General features: G+C 39.9%; 1 protein-coding gene across 9 annotated transcripts in view; it reads right to left on the bottom strand.

Moving 5' to 3' along the window:
* Positions 1–20,134, bottom strand: part of sytl2b (synaptotagmin-like 2b) — a 107,175-nt gene extending 87,041 nt beyond the window's left edge. For 4 of the 9 annotated variants that reach the window (XM_060943781.1, XM_060943782.1, XM_060943783.1 and 1 more), the window contains exons 1-2: positions 20,041–20,134; positions 2,215–2,440 (exon numbers count right to left, since the gene is read on the bottom strand). In XM_060943781.1, coding sequence (XP_060799764.1) covers positions 2,215–2,315 — 101 coding nt within the window. In that variant the 5' untranslated portion in view covers positions 2,316–2,440; positions 20,041–20,134. Of the gene's footprint in view, positions 1–2,214; positions 2,441–20,040 lie in introns of those variants that run through there. The other 5 variants (XM_060943787.1, XM_060943784.1, XM_060943791.1 and 2 more) reach the window with 4 other exon arrangements.
* Between the last annotated feature and the right edge of the window lie 205 nt (positions 20,135–20,339).

Raw genomic sequence — 20,339 nt, 5'->3', positions numbered from 1 at the left:
GTTTCAAAGCTGTTTATTAATTCTTCGTACTGCACAAACTAGCCCCATCCTTTTGGCTACGAGCGGAGCCAGCTGGTAGATCAGACTTTTGCCATAGCCGGTCGGCAAAACAGCGAAAACGTCCTTCTTGAAAAGGAATGAGCGGAGAGCCTCTTCCTGCTCATGTTTCAACGAAAACTCCAAGTCTAATTCTTCTAAAACTGATTCCAAAGCGGAGTCAAACATGCGCTGTTCACTAGCGGTAGCCATCTTTCCTGTTGCGCTTTCTCCAGCGTCGCGCAGCTTTGTCGTCACTCCTGCAAAAGCCCGCCCAAAGAATCCAAACAAAAACCTTGCATTGTGATTGGCGGGCATGATTTGATGCCCGGGGTGTTTTTGTTTATATGGTGCGAGGCTAGACCCATTCGCTAGGCCAAAAATATTTTTGGCCGCTAGGCGGTTGGGTCTAGTTTACTAGGCTACAGTATTTATACTGTTTTACTCAAACTCAAATTAAATATTCTAATATTTTGAGGGTTTTTTTTCCACTGTAGGCCATAATTATCAAAACTAAAATAGAAAATGCTTGAATCATTTTAGTTTATATGTGTAATGAGTCTAGAATATATTACATTTTCTCTTTCTTAAATAACTGATGGAAAATATTGAACTTTTTCACAATATTCTAATTATTTGAGTTGCACTAGTCTATGCTGACTCTAGGTTACATACTTGAATTCAGGGTTTGTTAGGAATTAACCAGCTTACATTACACAATATAATGGAGGTGGACTGCAAAGTAGAAAATACAAGTTTTGGTTGACAAAAAATATTGAACTGCACAGATCTTGCTGCAGTGTTCAGCTTCATGGCTACAAAGGCAGTAGTTTACTCTGAGGGGCAACATCTAACTTCTGATGTAATCTAAAACCTGATTGGTTAAAATTAATTTATGGAAACACAAACTGTCCCAAGTCTCCCTGTCCCAAGTCTCCCTGCTCTCCCCTACTACCAGTCAGCTAAGGACAAATACCACACATTCCAAAAGCCACAAATTGGTTTACTTCATCACTGGTAGAAGAGAAAATCTCATTTTGTATGTCATAAAAAGGCAGTGTTTTACTAAACATTTTCTTCAGAATTAAAACCAAAGGGAGATTCTCTGTATGGTACATTATTTTTGCAGGGTTTTAGTATATATCTCTTGAAATGATGGAATTAGTTAGCCACTTGCACCAGTTCTATTTCAGTGTACTAAAAATTATAAAAACTCTGTAGGTCATGGAGAATTTTATGTACTCTAAAAATCCACCGTGTTGAACACAAGCAATACTCATCTCTCCTTGAGCTTCCTGAATGAATAACAGTATTGACAGCATCTTGAGACAGTTATGTTTGCTTAATAAAAATAAAGAATACCTTGTCACACAAGATACATTACATTCACCAACATCTTTATGATGTATTGCCCCAGAAGTACCATATTTCCAAACTTAAGGGCCCAATTTCATTTTATACAAATATCTTAAAATAATAGTAGTATCCGTTAATTATATAATTAATCATTTAATAATAAATTTGGAAGTGAATATTAAAACTGATTTTCTCTTAACTACAATGACATTCCTTTAACTCAACACAATCCTAAAACTAACTGTGAGAAATGATCCAAAAGCTATTTAAAAGCTCATAACACAAAATGTTGTGGGGCATAGCAGTAAATCAAAGCAATTTGATTAAAATCATGCATCTAGCCAGTGGAATACATTCTCAATTTTAGGAAATTATGCTGGTCATGTGAAATGGGCAGGGCAATTATTCCACAGGGGTAGACTTAATCCTTTTATCCATGGTTGAGCAAAGCAAAGAAATCACCTAATTGTGGCCAGTTTCTGCATTCCTCCTTTTATATCCATATTGTTCCATTATATGTGCAGTCTGGCTAGTGCTGGCTGTTCAATATGATTCACAGTTAGTAAGAAAGTAGAGAATCACTTCAGGTTCACCCATATGGATATTTGAGCACCATCTGAATGTTTGTCAAATAAAGCCGATGGTAATGTAAGTACTCGACTCACCCTGAAGCAGTCCTTTGAATGATGAGTTCGAGATCAGCTCAAGCTTTATTACATTACAAGACAAACACCACTTTTTCACTTTAGCTTATTCTGCTCATGAGAGCAAAAATGTTTTGTTTAGGATCTAATTATGTTCAATATCATTAGGAGGACTTACTTGATTCTTTCTTCCTCTGCCTTCTTCAGCTCTGTGTCCCTCTTTAACACCGCCATAATCACCTCCTGCTCCTCCTCAGTAAGGTAGCTCAGGTCTATCATGATGATCAGTTCAGTACTAAATCTTCCTACTAGTTTTCAGGCTTATGTGGAAAGCAGCGATGTCCTCTCTGGTTTACAGTTCTGGCCTTTACAAATATTCATCACACACTACTGTATAGCACCATCTACAAAACACACAGCCAGAATATGTAAGATGCAACACCGTCCTGAAGACATCAGGATTGGACATCCTTTACAAAACTAATGATTATTCAGCCTCTTGGCTGCTAGAAAGCACATGACTGAACGTAATGCAATTCAACCTGTATATTCAATTGACAAAGTTGTGCTGAAATGTGTTTGCCTGTACACAGAGAGCTCTGGAGTGCTTTGGCCTCAACAGGAATCAACTACTTTATTCCATTAGTTGAAAAGAGTAGTCAAGTCAACGTAGAACTAAAGAGAGGCTATTTTTTTATACATATTATATAACAAACATATATAAGTGCAATTTTTCAAAATATGCACTAGCAGTCCATACAGTGTGGAACTTAAAGCTATGATGTGCAAGGTCTACCTTTCTATATTCAATGATTCCTTAGTAGGACCATTTCTTACCTCATTTTGACTGAAACAAGTTAGGACTCAGTAAAAATGTTTTGATCAAAACTTGAATTACATCTGCTTCAGTGAGTCCCAAATAATAAAAGATTCCATGAGCCACAACCCAACATCTAACATTCAGAATGAATGATTTGCTCAGCTGAACAAATATTTGTGCTGTCAAATAAGCAATTTGCTCAGTTTTACAGCACGATCAAACTGAACAGCAACTTCAAGAGAAATGATATACAGTATATATGTAGAGTATGTATGTACAGAACACATGCATATACTGTATGTGCAATACATGTATGTACAGTGTCTTGCAAAAGTATTAACCCCCTGGTGTTTGTCCTGTTTTGTTACATTACAAGCTGGAATTAATTTTTTTTTTTTTGGGGGGGGAGGTAGCACCATTTGATTTACACAACATGCCTACCAAAGGTGCAAATTATTGTTTTACTGTGACACAAACAATAATTAAAGATGAAAAAACAGAAATCTGGAGTGTGCATAGGTATTCACCCCCTTTCGTATGATACCCCTAAATAAGAGCTGGTCCAACCAATTCACTTAAGTCACATAAGTAGTTGATTAAGAGCCACCTGTGTGCAATCAAAGTGTCACATGATGTCTGTATAAATCAACTTGTTCTGGAAGGACCCTGACTCTGCAACACTACTAAGCAAGCAACATGAAAACCAAGGAGCCTCCAAACAGGTCAGAGACAAAGTTGTGGAGAAGTATAGATCAGAGTTGGGTTATTAAAAAAAAAAAAAAAAATCCAAATTTGAATATCCCACAGAGCACCATTAAATACACTATAGCAAAATGGAAAGAATATGGCACCGCTACAAACCTGACAAAAGAAGGCCGCCCACCAAAACTCACAGACCAGGCAAGGAGGGCATTAATCAGAGATGCAACAAAGACACAAAAGATAATACTGAAGGAGCTGTAAAGATCCACAGAGGAGATGGAAGTATCTGTCCATAGGACCACTTTAAGCAGTACACTCCACAGAGTGGGGCTTTATGGAAGAGTGGCCATAAAAAAAGCCAGTGCTTAAGAAAACAAGTTTGCAGTTTGCCCAACAGCATGTGGTAGACTCCCCAAACACATGGAAGAAGATTCTCTGGTGAAATGAGACTAAAATTAATCTTTTTGTCCATCATGGGAAATGCCATGTGGGGCGCATGTGTTTTTTCTTTATATAGGTTACCACTGGGTGATATTATTCATAAACATTGTATTAGTTTCCACTGTTATGCTGATGACACACAGTTGTATGTTTCTGTAAAATCTGATGAGAGACACCAGCTTAATAGAATTGAGAAATCTGTGAAGGACATTAGACACTGGATGCTTATTAACTTCCTTCTGCTTAACTCTGACAAGACTGGAGTACTTGTACTCGGACCACATGCAGCTAGAAGCAAGTTTTCTGATTACACAGTAACTCTGGATGGCCTTTCTGTTTCTTCATGTGCAGCAGTAAAAGACCTCGGAGTGATTATTGACCCCAGTCTTTCATTCGAAACTCACATTGATAACGTCACCTGGATAGCTTTCTTTCATCTCAGAAATATTGCTAAGATAAGAAATTTAATGTTACTACATGACGCAGAAAAACTAGTTCATGCTTTTGTTACCTCCAGGTTGGATTATTGCAATGCCTTACTGTCTGGATGTTCTAATAAGTGCATAAACAAGCTCCAGTTAGTTCAAAATGCAGCAGCAAGAGTCCTTACTAGAACTAGAAAATATGACCACATCACCCCTGTCTTATCCACAATGCATTGGCTCCCAATCAAATTTTGTATTGATTATTAAATACTACTATTGACCTTTAAAGCACTGAATGGTCTCGCACCACAATACCTGAGTGAACTTCTGGTCCTCTATGACCCACCACGCCTACTTGGATCAAAAGGTGCAGTGTATTTGCTGGTACCTCGTATAGTGAAGGCTACATCAGGGGGCAGAGCCTTTTCTTACAAAGCCCCACAGTTATGGAACAGCCTTCCAAGTAACGTTCAGGAATCAGACACAGTCTCAGTGTTTAAGTCTAGGCTGAAAACATATCTGTTTAGTCAAGCCTTTTGTTAATGGTGCTTATGAGGTAAAGGTGTAGCTCTGGAGGGTCCTCAGACATAGTGTGTTTTGGTAAACTGGGATGTATGGATGCTGCAAGTCCCCCACTCGCTTGCTCACTCCAGTTTTTTGACAGTATAGTGGCTGCTGCTTTATGTCCTGGGGCTCCCTCATGCCTGTGTTACCTTCTGGCTCTCCCCTTTTAGTTATGCTGTCATAGTTAGTTTTGCCAGAGTCCCTGCTTGTACTGAGTGCAATATGTACAGTATACTGTTCCTGCTTATTCAGGTGACATTGAGCATACCTAACAACCTGTGTTTTCTCTCTCCCCCCTCCAAATCTGTCCCTCTGAATTACATGTCAGTCCTGGGATCAAGATGCTGACCTCTTCTGCTCCTCAGACCTGCCTGATCCATCCTGGTGCCCTGTGTCTGGTTAGAGTCTCATCACATCGCTCCTGTGGAGGGCAGCCCCATATGGACAGTTGAAAGTCACACTTGGAAGACGCTCTGGACACTTACAGTAATGCTTTTATGGCTAAAGACTACAGTTGACTTGCTAACTTTAGGACTGCAGTTGTCATGAACAGTTTTGCACTCAAGTTTCCATTAATGAGTTTATAACATCAACGAAACTGACTTCATGTTAAAACTGTTATAGTCATGTCTGTTGTTGCCCATATGAAGATGGGTTCCCTTTTGAGTCTGGTTCCTCTCAAGGTTTCTTCCTCATGTCGTCTGAGGGAGTTTTTCCCTTGCCACCGTCGCCACAGGCTTGCTCATTGGGGATAGATTAGGGATAAAATTAGCTCGTTTTAAGTCGTTCAAATTCTGTAAAGCTGCTTTGCAACAATGTTTATTATTAAAAGCGTTATACAAAAACTTGACTTGGCGCAAACCCAACACCCTGAGAACACCATTCCCACAATGAAGCATGAGGGTGACAGCATCATGCTGTGGGGATGTTTTTCATCTGCAGGGACAGGAAAGCTGTTCAGGACTGAAGGAAAGATGGAGGGCACTAAATACAGGGCAATTCTGGAGGAAAACTTGTTTGAGTCAGCCAGAGGTTTGAGACTGGGACGAAGGTTCACGTTCCAGCAGGACAATGACCCTAAACATCCTGCTAAAGCTACACTGGAGTGGTTTAAAGGGAAATGTGTTGGAATGGCCTGGTCAATGCCCAGACCTCAATCCAATTGAGAATCTGTGACATAACTTGAAGATTGCTATACACCAACGCAACCCATCTAACTTGGAGTTGCAGCAGTTTTGCCTTGAGGAATGGGCAAAAATCCCAGTGGTTAGATGTGCTAAACTAATAGAGGCATACCCCAAGAGACTTGCAGCAGTAATTGCAGCAAAAGGTGGCTCTACAAAGTATTGACTTTTTTTTTTTTTTGGGGGGGGGGGGGGGGGGGGAACCTAAGCACACTCCAGATTCTGTTTTTTCATCTTAATTATTGTTTGTGTCACAATAAAACAACAATTTTCACCTTTAAAGCTGTAGGCATGTTGCGTAAATCAAAATTTTGCTAACCCCCCCCCCCCCCACACACACACACACACAAAATCCATTTTAATTCCAGCTTGTAATGCAACAAAACAGGACAAACACAAAGGGGGATGAATACTTTTGCAAGACACTGTATATGTATATGAGAGCACACATTTTAGAGAGTGGGTTTTGCCTAAAGGCAGAAGACAAGTGACTTTTTTTTCTTCACTGTGAATATAAATCCTTTGAGCTAAGGAGAACTGAGTATACAGTCATCATTCCAAATACAGGAGGTCTGATAAGTTACAATAGCAAAGTTTGTTTACTATAGGTTGCACTGCACATTCCACAGAGGTGGTTTGTTTATTTTATTGTATAGATTTCTGATCACTGGTTTTGGTATTTAATGTAGCCAACAATCAGTTAATAAATACTAATTAGTAAAAAAAAAAAAGCCTTGTGTATTAAGTCTCACTTACACAGCATTACATGACCTCACCCCACCTCATCTCTTTGTGCTTCTACTGCCCTACACCCCATGCGGATTCTTAGGCCCATCAATTTTGGTTTAAGATCAGACTGATATTAATGAGGCGCAGACCACTGAGTGCCACAGAAATAGGCATGATGTAAATGGAATACATTATCATTATTATTACCTTCAAAGACAGAAATATAATATAATCCCTTTCATACTTGCACAAATATGCACCCAATTTCCAGCAAACAATTTCACTGGATTTCATGCAATTGAAGTCAGAAGAACAGTGAGAACCAAAAACTCAACCTTCATCTTAACCTGAATACAAATCATGGGACCTGTTTGCCTCCATATTTGACCTTTTACTACTCAGTCATGGTTTTTCCTCTGAACAAATTAGACTGAATTCAATAAACCAAAATTTATTGGCTGAAGGGTATTACAGGGTGTTATATAGCATCTGGGGTGGTGTAGTGCTCAGTGCTGTCACCTCATAGCACGAAGGTTCTGGATTTGTGCCCAGTGGCCAGCAGAGGCCTTTCTGTGCGGAGTTTGCATGTTTTCCCCGTGTCTGTGTGTTTCCACTGGGTGCTCTGGTTTCTCCCACAGTCCAAGGTTAACTGGTTAATTTAAATTGCCCATAGATGTGAATGTGAGTGTGCAGAAGGGAACTGGCCACCCTACTGCTGCAATTCTGGCAAAGTCAAGCAAAAATTATGGTTTGCCTCAAGCCCAGATCAGGTTCGGCAGTGGCGACATATTATATCCATGTCTAAAACGTGAATGCTTAATGAAGTGCAAAGGTAATATTTGTTGTAATAAGTGATATACTTGGATGCAAGAAATCCTTTTTGAGTGTTTATTGCTTATAATGCATCTGTAATTACATTTCACTAACAGATTAATGATGTTTATTTCTGGGTTTTGCTGCCTTCTGTTAGCGTCAGTACATAAAAATGTTATTGCTGAAGTAGGCATGTCACATGTCTGGTCTAAAAAGGGATGAATAACATTTTCTCTGTACTGTACCTAGAAAGGACAAAAAGTCATGGTGTATACAGTGTAGAATCATTGCAAAAAAAAAGTTCAGGTTAATGCATAATGCTGTTTATGAATTATAAAGTTTATTAATTGTAACCTCTTATTCTTCTATGTCAAATATTTTGTGTGTGGAAAATTAGTTTAATAGAGAAGACAAGTTAGGATTATCTTGGTGTTATTGATACATCCTTAAGAAATGGCAGAGCAGACTGACATACGGTACCAAGAAGTCCCAATGTTTAACAGAGATAATGATAAGAAAATAAAGAGTGCAACAGAAAATATTAGTATACAGTGTACAAAAGGTATAGAGTACACAGAAAGTAATGAGAAGGTGAGTAAACATCAGACTGGCTTTTCAGTTCCAGAGAGTCCTGAGAAATTCAAAGAAACTGAGTACTGAGGCTGAGTTGGCTTTGCTTCTGCATGAAGAAGCAACAGCAGCCCACATGCACACTCAAGCACGGTGAAATTTGCCCTCTGCATTTAACCCATCTGAAGCAGTGAACACACGCATGAACACACCCAAGTGAGCAATAAACACACACACACATACCCAGAGCAGTGGGCAACTATGCTACAGCACCAGGGGAGCAGTTGGGGCTTAGGTGCCTTGCTCAAGGGCACTTCAGCCCAAAGCCACCCCATGTTAACCTAACCTGCATGTCTTTGAACTGTGGGGGAAACTGGAGCACCCGGAGGAAACCTACACAGACACGGGGAGAACATGCAAACTCCACATAGAAAGACCCCACTGGCTGCTGGTTTCAAACCCAGAACCTTCTTGTTGTGAGGCAACAGTGCTAACCATTACACCACCATGCCACCCAATTGACAGGTAATAATTCTGGTTGGTAGGTTCTGGACAGTCATGCCAGTTCAACAGTTGCTAACAAGCCACTATCATGGTAGTGCCACTGCGATACTGACCAAGGTCCATTGGCAAAGAATATTAGGTCAAATATATTAGCTGGGCCTATATTTTTCCAAATATATTAGCTGGGCCTTATATTGTGAATAGCACCAGAGGAACTACAGTCAGTAAATGTATATAATTGTGTACAAAGTGGTAAGTTTACCTGATAAAATGCAATGTAGCATAGACTGCTGTAAGATGAAGTTCCAGCATTGTCCTTACAAAAGCCCTCAAATATCTGCTAATCTGGCACCATTACTGCTTCATAGGCTCAGGTTTCTGTGTGTGTGGTGTTTCACATATGCTCTGTTTCTGCATGGTTTTCCTCCAGTTACTTGGGTTTCCTTTCACCTCTCAAAAACATGTTGATAGGTGGATTGGCTATTCTAAATTGCTCCAGGTGTAAATGAATGCTAGCATCTGTGAATGTGCATGTGATCACTTCAGACCAGAGTGGACACACTACTACCCTTATCAGTATACTAGTGCATCTAAAAATAAATAAATAAATAATATCATGAAAAAGTTCAATATTTTCCATCAGTTATTTAAGAAAGTGAAAATGTAATATATTCTAGACTCATTACACAAACTAAAATGATTCAAGCATTTTTCTATTTTAGTTTTGATAATTATGGCCTACAGTGAAAAAAAAAATCTCAATATTAGAATATTTAATTTGAGTTTGAGTAAAACAGTATACTGTAAATACTGTGCATCTCTTAGTCCAGTTCAATACATGCAACCACAATCATGGGGAAGACTGCTGATTTGACAGCAGTCCAGGAAACGATCATCAACTCCCTCCACAAGGAGGGTAAGCTACAGAAGGTCATTGCTGAAAAGGCTGGCTGGAAAAGGTGCACAAGCAACAGGGATGAGTGCAGCCTAGAGAGGATTGTCAAGAAAAGTCCATTCAAGAACTTGGGAGAGCTTCACAAGGAATGGACTGAGGCTGGTGTCAGTGCATCAAGAGCCACCATACACAGACATCTTCAGGAAAGGGGCTATAACTGTCACATTCCTAATATCAAGGCACTCCTGAACCAGAGACCATGTCAGAAGCGTCTTACCTGGGCTAAGGAGAGAAAGAACAGGACTGTTGCTTAGTGGTCCAAAGTGCTCTTTTCAGATGAAAGTAAATTTTGCATTTCATTTGGAAATTGAGGTCATAGAGTCTGGAGGAAGAGTGGAGAGGCACAGAATCCAAGTTGGCTGAAGTCCAGTATGAAATTTCCAGTCTGTAAGGATTTGACGTGCCATGTCATCTGCTGGTGTTGGTCCACTGTGTTTTATCAAGTCCAAAGTCAACACAGCTGTCTACCAGGCGAATTTAGAGCACATCTTGCTTCCATCTACTGACAAGCTTTATGGAGATGCCGATTTCCTTTTCCAGCAGGACTTATTACTTGCCCACAGTGCCAAACCTACTATGAAATGATTTGCTGACCATGATATTATTGTGCTTGATTGGCCAGCCAACTCACAAGACCTGAACCCCAGAGAGACTTTATGGGGTATTGTCGAGAGGATGAGAAACACCCGACCCAAAAATATAGACAAGCCGAAGTCTGCTATCAAAGCACCCTGGGCTTCAATAACACCTCAGCGGTGCTACAGGCTGATCGCCTCCATGCCAAGCGACACTGATGCAGTAATTTATGGTGAAAGAGCCACAACCAAGTATTGAGCATATAAATGAACATACAATGGTGCTTGAAAGTCTGTGAACCGTTTAGATTTTTCTATATTTCTGTATAAATATGACCGAAAACATCATCAGATTTTCACACAAGTCCTAAAAGTAGATGAAGAGAACCCAGATAAACAAATGAGACAAAAATATTATACTTAGTCATTTATTTATTGAGGAAAATTGATCCAAGATTACATATCTGAGTGGCAAAAGTATGTGAACCTTTGCTTTCAGCATCTGGTGTGACCCCCTTGGGCAGCAATAACTGCAACTAAACATTTCCGGTAACTGTTGATCAGTCCTGCACACTGGCTTGGAGGAAATTTTAGCCTATTCCTCTGTACAGAACAGCTTCAACTGTTGGTTGAAGATGTAAAAGATGTTGGTGGTTTCCCCCCCCCTCACATGAACTGCTCGCTTCAGGTCCTTCCACAATGTTTCGATTGGATTAAGGTCAGGACTTTGACTTGGCCATTCCAAAACATTAACTTTATTCTTCTTTAGCCATTCTTTGGTAGAATGACTTGTGTGCTTAGGGTCGTTGTCTTGCTGCATGACCTACCTTCTCTTGAGATTCAGTTCATGGACAGATGTCCTGACATTTTCCTTTAGAATTCGCTGGTATAATTCAGAATTAATTGTTCCATCAATGATGGCAAGCTGTCCTGGCCCAGATGCAGCAAAACAGGCCCAAGCCATGATACTACCACCATATTTCACAGATGGGATAAGGTTCTTATGCTGGAATGCAGTGTTTTCCTTTCTCCAAACATAACGCTTCTCATTTAAACCAAAATTTCTATTTTGTTCTCATCCGTCCACAAAACATTTTTCCAATAGCCTTCTGGCTTGTCCACGTGATCCTTAGCAAACTGCAGACGAGCAGCAATGTTCTTTTTGGAGAGCAGTGGCTTTCTCCTTGCAACCCTGCCATGCACACCATTGTTGTTCAGTGTTCTCCTGATGGTGGACTCATGAACATTAGCCAATGTGAGAGAGGCCTTCAGTTGCTTAGAAGTTATCCTGGGGTCCTTTGTAACCTCACCGATTATTATACACCTTGCTCTTGGAGTGATCTTTGTTGGTCGACCACTCCTGAGGAGAGTAACAATGGTCTTGAATTTCCTTCCATTTGTACACAATCTGACTGTGGATTGGTGGAGTCCAAACTCTTTAGAGATGGCTTTGTAACCTTTTCCAGCCTGATGAGCATCAACAACGCTTTTTCTGAGGTCCTCAGAAATCTCCTTTGTTCGTGCCATGATCCACTTCCACAAACATGTGTTGTGAAGATCAGACTTTGATAGATTCCTGTTCTTTAAATAAAACAGGGTGCCCACTCACACCTGATTGTCATCCCATTGATTGAAAACACCTGACTCTAGTTCAGTGGCGGCTGCTGGTTTTTAAAACAGGGGAAGCCCATTTTACACATTCATCATAAAACCTGTAGGCCGGATATCAAAGCATAGAAAGGTGTGCCCCATTAGCATAGTGAACTAGACAACCCTAACTAGTGGCAGAAAGTATTTTTGCTTGTACATTTCATGTTATAGTCTGGCTTGCCAGGCTAGTGCCTCATATCCTTAATCAAAAATATCAAACATCCAAAAATCACTGGCTATTCAACGAAGAGCCTTGAACATCATACCCTGATATGCAACACAGTCTTTAACACAACACCCAGCTGTGCAACATCCTTGAAGATCTTCTGCAACACAGTCTGGAAATTCCTAACCAGGTAGGCTATGCAACACACAGAACCTTGAATATTATACCCAGGTATAACCTATAACACAGAGCCCACCATTCTCTTAACATTACTGAACAATATACACACTTCAGATTCATGAACATTATATGATGCACACTATTTATACACAAATTCTGCCCTCCGCTCCTTTTCCAGAAAATGGTCTGTGACCCTGTCGTACTAGCTGGTTGTGCTTTCCAGAGACTTCACCAATTTCTGTTAGCAGCTAGCACTGCAGATCCCAATAAGGCTCAAGCTAGCCTACAACCAGATTGAACTACAAATGAAATAAACGAGTGAATTCGCGAATGATCAAACTGATAGAATGGATGAAAGTTAACGGAGCACAATGAGTAATATTTACATTTATTTACAGAGTAATGTACAGAGACATCAATGAGAAGAAACGTTTATATGAAAAGAAAGTCGGACAGCACTTTGGCACACGACTACACTTTCTCAACATCCGCTAGGGACTCACTGATCATACTTCCGTGTTCCTCGCCGACGCCGCAGTACAGAGCCCGCCCTCCTCATGTCTTTCAAACACTACCTCCAATAATCCTTCATCAGCCCGGCTTCTTGTCCCTCCCACTGTCTCATTTAGTCCCAGAGAAGCCCGGCTTCCCTGGAAGTGACGATTTTGTCGATTTTAACCAATAACAACTAGCCGAAATTGGCTGTTCAGAGCCCTCTCATAGACTGCAACGGAAACCCGGCTGCCAGCCATAGAGCCCATTGAAATAAAGGTTACAGCCAGTGTTGCCAGGTTGGGCGGTTTTAAGTGCATTTTGGCGGGTTTTGAACATATTTTGGCTGGAAAACGTCAGCAGTATCTGGCAACGCTGGTTACAGCCTGGCAGCAAAGGTGATTCTCGTAGCGAACTGCAAGTTCATCAGACATCACTCAAATAAGTTACAGGATAGTTATGAACGTAAATACAATCTTGGGCATATATTATGTTATGCAAGTTATTGTTTTAATGAGAATTCAACGTCGTAGATGCCGCAGTTTGGGGAGAGAATTTTAGGGGAAGCTCGGCTTCCCTTGTTGTCTCTGAGAAATCACCCCTGCTCTAGTTTCACCTTCAAATTAACTGCTAATCCTAGAGGTTCACATACTTTTTGCCACTCACAGATATGTAATATTGGATCATTTTCCTCAATAAATAAATGACCAAGTATAATATTTCTGTCTCATTTGTTTAACTGGGTTCTCTTTATCTACTTTTGGGACTTGTGTGAAAATCTGATGTTTTAGGTCATATTTATCCAGAAATATAGAAAATTCTAAAGGGTTCACAAACTTTCAAGCGCCACTGTACTTTCCAGAAGTTGGACATTTCTGTATTGTAAATCCTTTTTTGATTGATCTTAGGAAATACTAATAATTTGAGATACTGGATTTCTGATGTTCACAAGCTATAAGCCATAATCATCAAAATTAAAACAAAAAAAGGCTTGAAATATTTCACTTTACGTGTAATGAATATAGAAAAGTTTACTTTTTTAATTAAATTATGTAAAAAAAAAAAAACCCTTTCAAGATGTACTAGTAAAGCAATTTTTGAAGATTAGGTATCTACATATATTACTACTTGCTCTTTACAACTTTAAATTCTGTGGCTTATCTAACTCCTAGCCTAGCAATATTAGCGTATAATTTTTTTGCGTGTGAGAATTTTAAGCCTGTGTCACATGTACATTAGAGCACAGTGAAATTCTCTCTCTGCATTTAACCCATCTGGGGATGAGCACACATACCCAGGGCAGTGGGTAGCTGTGATACAGCACCCGGAGAAGACACAACTTCTTTTACAATGTAAAGAAAGCAATGTAGACTAGGAAGTATCCTCAGTCATTGAGAACAATGTTTGATTATACAAAAGTTGTCAATGACTCTTAAACTGTTAGCTTTTCCATTCTTTTTTCTTGTTCAAGTGAAGTAAGCTTGGTTTGATGGGTCTCATGACTTTCATGGATCACCATCAGTCAGAGTACATACACCAGCCTGTATTACTTGATGCTTTGTGATGACAGTGATTCCTGCTGAGGATAAGAAGGCCTGGCAAACAGTGTTCCTAGAACAGACTCTGGCTCCCCCACAACTCTCACCATGATATAAATAGAATGACAATCAAAATTAATTAAAATCCACAAAAGATTTTTGAAATTTTATTTTTTGTAGTAAGTCTCCATCATTACCTGTTCTGTAATGAATTTGCATTTGCATGAGTAGGCCTGAAAGATAAAATGTATTACATGGCCAGATGTACAATAATGTGCAAAAGCCTAGGCACATGTAAAGAAATGCTGTAGACCAAAAATGGCTTAAAATAATTAAAATGTTTCAACATTACAGAAAATACTATAAACAGCAGTAGACCATAAATAAAGTCAATATTTTGTGCGAGACGACCCTTTGCTATTTAAAATAAATAAATAAAAATAGTCGTCTCAGGTATAGTTAGTGCAGTTTTAGAAGAAAATGAGCTGTAGGTTTTACTGAGCATCTTGCAGAACCAGCCACAGTTCTTCTGGACACTTTGTCACACTTGCTTCATTTTGCACCAAAACCCAGTAGCCTTCATTATGTTTTCTTTTTTTTTTTTTTTTAAATCTGAAAAGTGCTCTCTTATGTAATATGCTGCTCAGATACAAACTTTTTTTTCTGTAATGTTTAATTTTTTGCTGGAAAATGAATGTTTGGGACTCTAAAACGTTTTTGTACCGACTCGATAATGCAATAATGTTGGGGTGGCAAGGTGGTGTAGTGGTTAGCACGGTTGCCTCACAGCAAGAAGGTTCTGGGTTTGAACCCAGCGGCCGGCAAGGGCCTTCCTGTGTGGAGTTTGCATGTTCTCCCCGTCTGTGTGGGTTTCCTCCGGATGCTCCGGTTTCCCCCACAGTTCAAAGACATGTGGTCTTTGAACTGGGAAGGCCTTGGGCTGGGGTGCCCTTGAGCGAGGCACCCAACTCCTGATTGCTCCCTGGGTGCTGTTAGCATGGCTGCCCACTGCTCTGGGTGTGTGTTCACTGCTTCAGATGGGTTAAATGCAGAGAGGAAATTTCACAAGTGTGTGATGAATAAAGTTGTGCTTTCTTCTTTCTTAGAAGTCATAAGATAGAAATCTATAACAAAAGGATGCATGAAATAAAGTAGGGTGCCTGAGACTTTTGCACAGTACTGTATGTTCAAGCTTTTATTGCCTACACAGTACACAGACATCTTACCATCATACAACCCCGATTCCAAAAAAGTTGTGACAAAGTACAAATTGTAAATAAAAACGGAATGCAATGATGTGGAAGTTTCAAAATTCCATATTTCATTCAGAATAGAACATAGATGATATATCAAATGTTTAAACTGAGAAAATGTATCATTTAAAGAGAAAAATTAGGTGATTTTAAATTTCATGACACCACATCTCAAAAAAGTTGGGACAAGGCCATGTTTACCACTGTGAGACATCCCCTTTTCTCTTTACAACAGTCTGTAAACGTCTGGGGACTGAGGAGACAAGTTGCTCAAGTTTAGATCTAGGAATGTTAACCCATTCTTGTCTAATGTAGGATTCTAGTTGCTCAACTGTCTGTGGTCTTTTTTTGTCATATCTTCCATTTTATGATGCGCCAAATGTTTTCTATGGGTGAAAGATCTGGACTGCAGGCTGGCCAGTTCAGTACCCGGACCCTTCTTCTACGCAGCCATGATGCTGTAATTGATGCAGCATGTGGTTTGGCATTGTCATGTTGGAAAATGCAAGGTCTTCCCTGAAAGAGACGTCGTCTGGATGGGAGCATATGTTGCTCTAGAACCTGGATATACCTTTCAGCATTGATGGTGTCTTTCCAGATATGTAAGCTGCCCATGCCACATGCACTAATGCAACCCCATACCATCAGAGATGCAGGCTTCTGAACTGAGCGCTGATAACAACTTGGGTCGTCCTTCTCCTCTTTAGTCCGAATGACACGGCGTCCCTGATTTCCATAAAGAACTTCAAATTTTGATTTGTCTGACCACAGAACAGTTTTCCACTTTGCCACAGTCCATTTTAAATGAGCCTTGGCCCAGAGAAGACGTCTGCGCTTCTGGATCATGTTTAGATATGGCTTCTTCTTTGAACTATAGAGTTTTAGCTGGCAATGGCGGATGGCATGGTGAATTGTGTTCACAGAAAATGCTCTCTGGAAATATTCCTGAGCCCATTTTGTGATTTCCAGTACATACCATGCCTGTATGTGATGCAGTGCCATGTAAGGGCCCGAAGATCACGAGCACCCAGTATAGTTTTCCGGCCTTGACCCTTACGCATAGAGATTCTTCCAGATTCTCTGAATCGTTTGATGATATTATGCACTGTAGATGATATGTTCAAACTCTTTGCAATTTTACACTGTCGAACTCCTTTCTGATTTTGCTCCACTATTTGTCGGCGCAGAATTAGGGGGATTGGTGATCCTCTTCCCATCTTTACTTCTGAGAGCCACTGCCACTCCAAGATGCTCTTTTTATACCCAGTCATGTTAATGACCTATTGCCAATTGACCTAATGAGTTGCAATTTGGTCCTCCAGCTGTTCCTTTTTTGTACCTTTAACTTTTCCAGCCTCTTATTGCCCCTGTCCCAACTTTTTTGAGATGTGTTGCGGTCATGAAATTTCAAATGAGCCAATATTTGGCATGAAATTTCAAAATGTCTCACTTTCGACATTTGATATGTTGTCTATGTTCTATTGTGAATACAATATCAGTTTTTGAGATTTGTAAATTATTGCATTCCATTTTTATTTACAATTTGTACTTTGTCCCAACTTTTTTGGAATCAGGGTTGTAATATACAGTATTTGGGCCTTCCCCAAACTGTTCCCCCAACTGCCACAAAGTTAGAAGCACACAACTGTCTAGAACACCTTTTTATAGTATAGGAATAATATTTCTTTTTGCTGGAACTAAAGAACATAGCCCACATCTGTTCCAGCATGACAATGCCTCTGTGCATTAACTAAGATCCATAAACACATGCTTTGCCAAGGTTGGAATGAAAAGTCAAGAGACTCTCACAGAGCCCGGACCTCAACCCAACCCCACTGAACACCTTTGTGATTAATTGGAATGTCCACTACGAGTCAGGCCTTTTCGCTTGACATCAATGGCTTAAATGGGCACAAATCTCCACAGCCACAACACAAGAGAACAGTGAAGGCTGCTCTAGGAGCGGTCCTGCCCAGTGTGCAATGGTTACATGTCTGCATCCATTTGGCCATATAGTGTATACTGAATTTGTAATATTAAATATTTAAATTCCTCTGGGCTCTCCAGTTCCTCCCACAACCATACTGGTATGTGGTATGCATGGTGACCTCTGATGGACTGGCATCCCATTCACACCGAGTGTTCCCAGAAAAGGCTTTTAAATCCACCTTGACCCTGACCAAGATATTTATTGAAGATTAATGAATGATAAACTTACATACATACCATGGTTAAATTACTATTTAAAATTACAGGATTTTTTTGTTGAGGACTCTTAAAATTTGTGTGGAAAATTGATCGTTTATTTAAACAATAAGCACTTTTTACAATGGTCCCTTAATCTCAAAGCTAAAATGAAGGCATGTAGGCACTGAACTGAATTTATGTTTTCTCTGCTTGCTATTGGTAATGGAAGTTTGAATGTATTGCAAATATTGAACATAAACCATGATGAGTTCCCATAGGGCAGAGCTAATTTTAGGGCAAACAAAACAGCTGAAACTTGAACTAGTGAAGGGAATTCTGGATCTTCTGAGTGAGTTTTATCATTTTACTCAGTCAATCAAAAAGAACCATCTCAACCATATGCAATGACAAATTAAGCATCGCTGTAATAATGATATTGTGCTTCCTGTGTTTGCACTTCATTAAGATTTATCTCCATTTTATTCTGATAATCGATCACCTCCCCTATACTAGGGTAGTGGTGGCTCAATGTTTAAGGCTCTGGGTTACTGATCAGAGGGTTGAGGGTCCAAGCCCCAAACACTGCCATAACCCTATCTGCTCCAGGGGCTCCATGTTGTGGCTGAACCCAGCTTCCTAACAAGAGGCAATTTCACTGTGCTATAATCTAGACGTGACAAATATAAGGCTGTGGTTGCTCAGTGATTAAGATTGTGAGTTACTGATAAGAAGGTTGGGGTTCAAGGCCCAACACTGCCTTAACCCAATCTGCTCCAGGGACACTATCATGGATACATGCACTCTGACCACTACTTTCTAACAAGCTGGGATACATGAATAAAAATTTCAGTGCATGGTAATGTACACTCACCGGCCACTTTAATAGGAACTTGTTCTTGATTCTAAGACTCCTGTTCTTGGCTGGCAGGAGTGGAACCCACGGTGTTCTGCTGTTGCATGCTGAGATGCTTTTCTGCTCACCAGGGTTGGAAAGAGTGATTATATGAGTTGCTATCTCCTTCCTGGCAGCTCGAACCAATTTGGCCATTTTCCTTTGACCTCTCTCAAGATGTTTCCACCCACAGAACCATCATTCACTCAATGTTTTTTGTTTTTCACACCATTCTGTGTAAACCCCAGGAGATCAGCAGTTTCTGAAATACTCAAACCAGTCCATCTGGCTCAAACCAACACCCATGCCACAGTGAAAGTCGCACTTTGAGATCATTATTTTTTCCCCATTCTGATGTTTGAAGTGAACATTAACTGAAGCTCCTAAGTTGTAGCAGCATGATTTTATGCATTGTGCTGCTGCCAAGGGACTGGATGATTAGATAACTGCATAAAACAGCAGGTGGATGGGTAATAAAGTGGCCAGTGAGTGTATATGTGACAAAGATGACTTCTTAAATAAGTGTATCAGATCCTCTCGCTCATGCTGCCTTATACCGTACATACAGCTCAAATGCTCCGAATAGCATTTGACTGTGCAGCATGCAAAAGTAACATTACATCTACAAACCCTGGTTAGTGCGTACGACTCAGCTCTTTAGTTCACCTAAAAGAGCAGACTCCTGCATAAAGGACATCACTGCTTTGAAATTACATGATTATAATAGGGCTAGAAACACTTAGAAACTGCTCTCATCTATCTGATGTTCTTTTGCTGACCCCACTAACTTTTACCATTTGTCTCATCTCATCATCTCTAGCCGCTTTATCCTGTTCTACAGGGTCGCAAGCAAGCAATATTGTAAATGTTATTGGAACACTGAATTTGTTCACTTAACATATTTGCCACTAATTCATCAACAGTTATTAAATGAAGTCCAATTGACTACAAATAAGCACCATTATATATTAATTTCTATTATGTAACTCGGGCATTAATTAAAAAAAAAAAAACCTGCATGTGTTAACTCCAACTATATGCAAATGAACGTTAAATGTTTGTTCAGCACTCCAAGTGCTTATTGTAAAGATGAAAAAACAAACAGTTCTTACCTGCTAACCATTTAACCCAAACAAAAAGCAAGCACGAAGCCAATAGGTTAAAATTTCAGTGTTAATTTACATCCACCATAAATACTTTCACAGGTAAACATCTTTTAAACATTTATCTAACTGCTGTACACCAAACAGGAAAACCCCTAGGTCTGATTTCTGCACTAAACTAGTCACATTTCCTAAATATTAGCTATTCAGTTTCAATAAGCAATGACTGCTTTGTTTTTTAGTTAAAAACAGAGCACTTACCTTCAGCTCCTCTGTGAGATCCTGCTGTACGTTTACAGAGTAGCCCTGTGTGTGTGTGTGTGAGAGAGCGCGAGCGAGAGAGAGGTCTCTCACGTGTGTGTATGAGAGAGAGACGGAGAGAAGTCCCTCACATGGATCAAGGAAGAATTTACCATTTATGCCTCCATTTGCTACTGTTGCTTTACATGTCTCCTCCAAGCTAAAGTCCAGTCCAGACTTTTAGCTGGTTATAACCTTCAAGAAACTCAGCAAAATTAATTCACACAAGTGACATTGAGTTAAAAATGATGTTTAATATG

This window comes from Neoarius graeffei, chromosome 17 (genome assembly GCF_027579695.1).
Source record: "Neoarius graeffei isolate fNeoGra1 chromosome 17, fNeoGra1.pri, whole genome shotgun sequence".
NCBI lineage: Eukaryota > Metazoa > Chordata > Actinopteri > Siluriformes > Ariidae > Neoarius > Neoarius graeffei.
The sequence above is the reverse complement of the archived record's forward strand: the minus strand, read 5'-3'. Positions and strand labels throughout refer to the sequence as shown.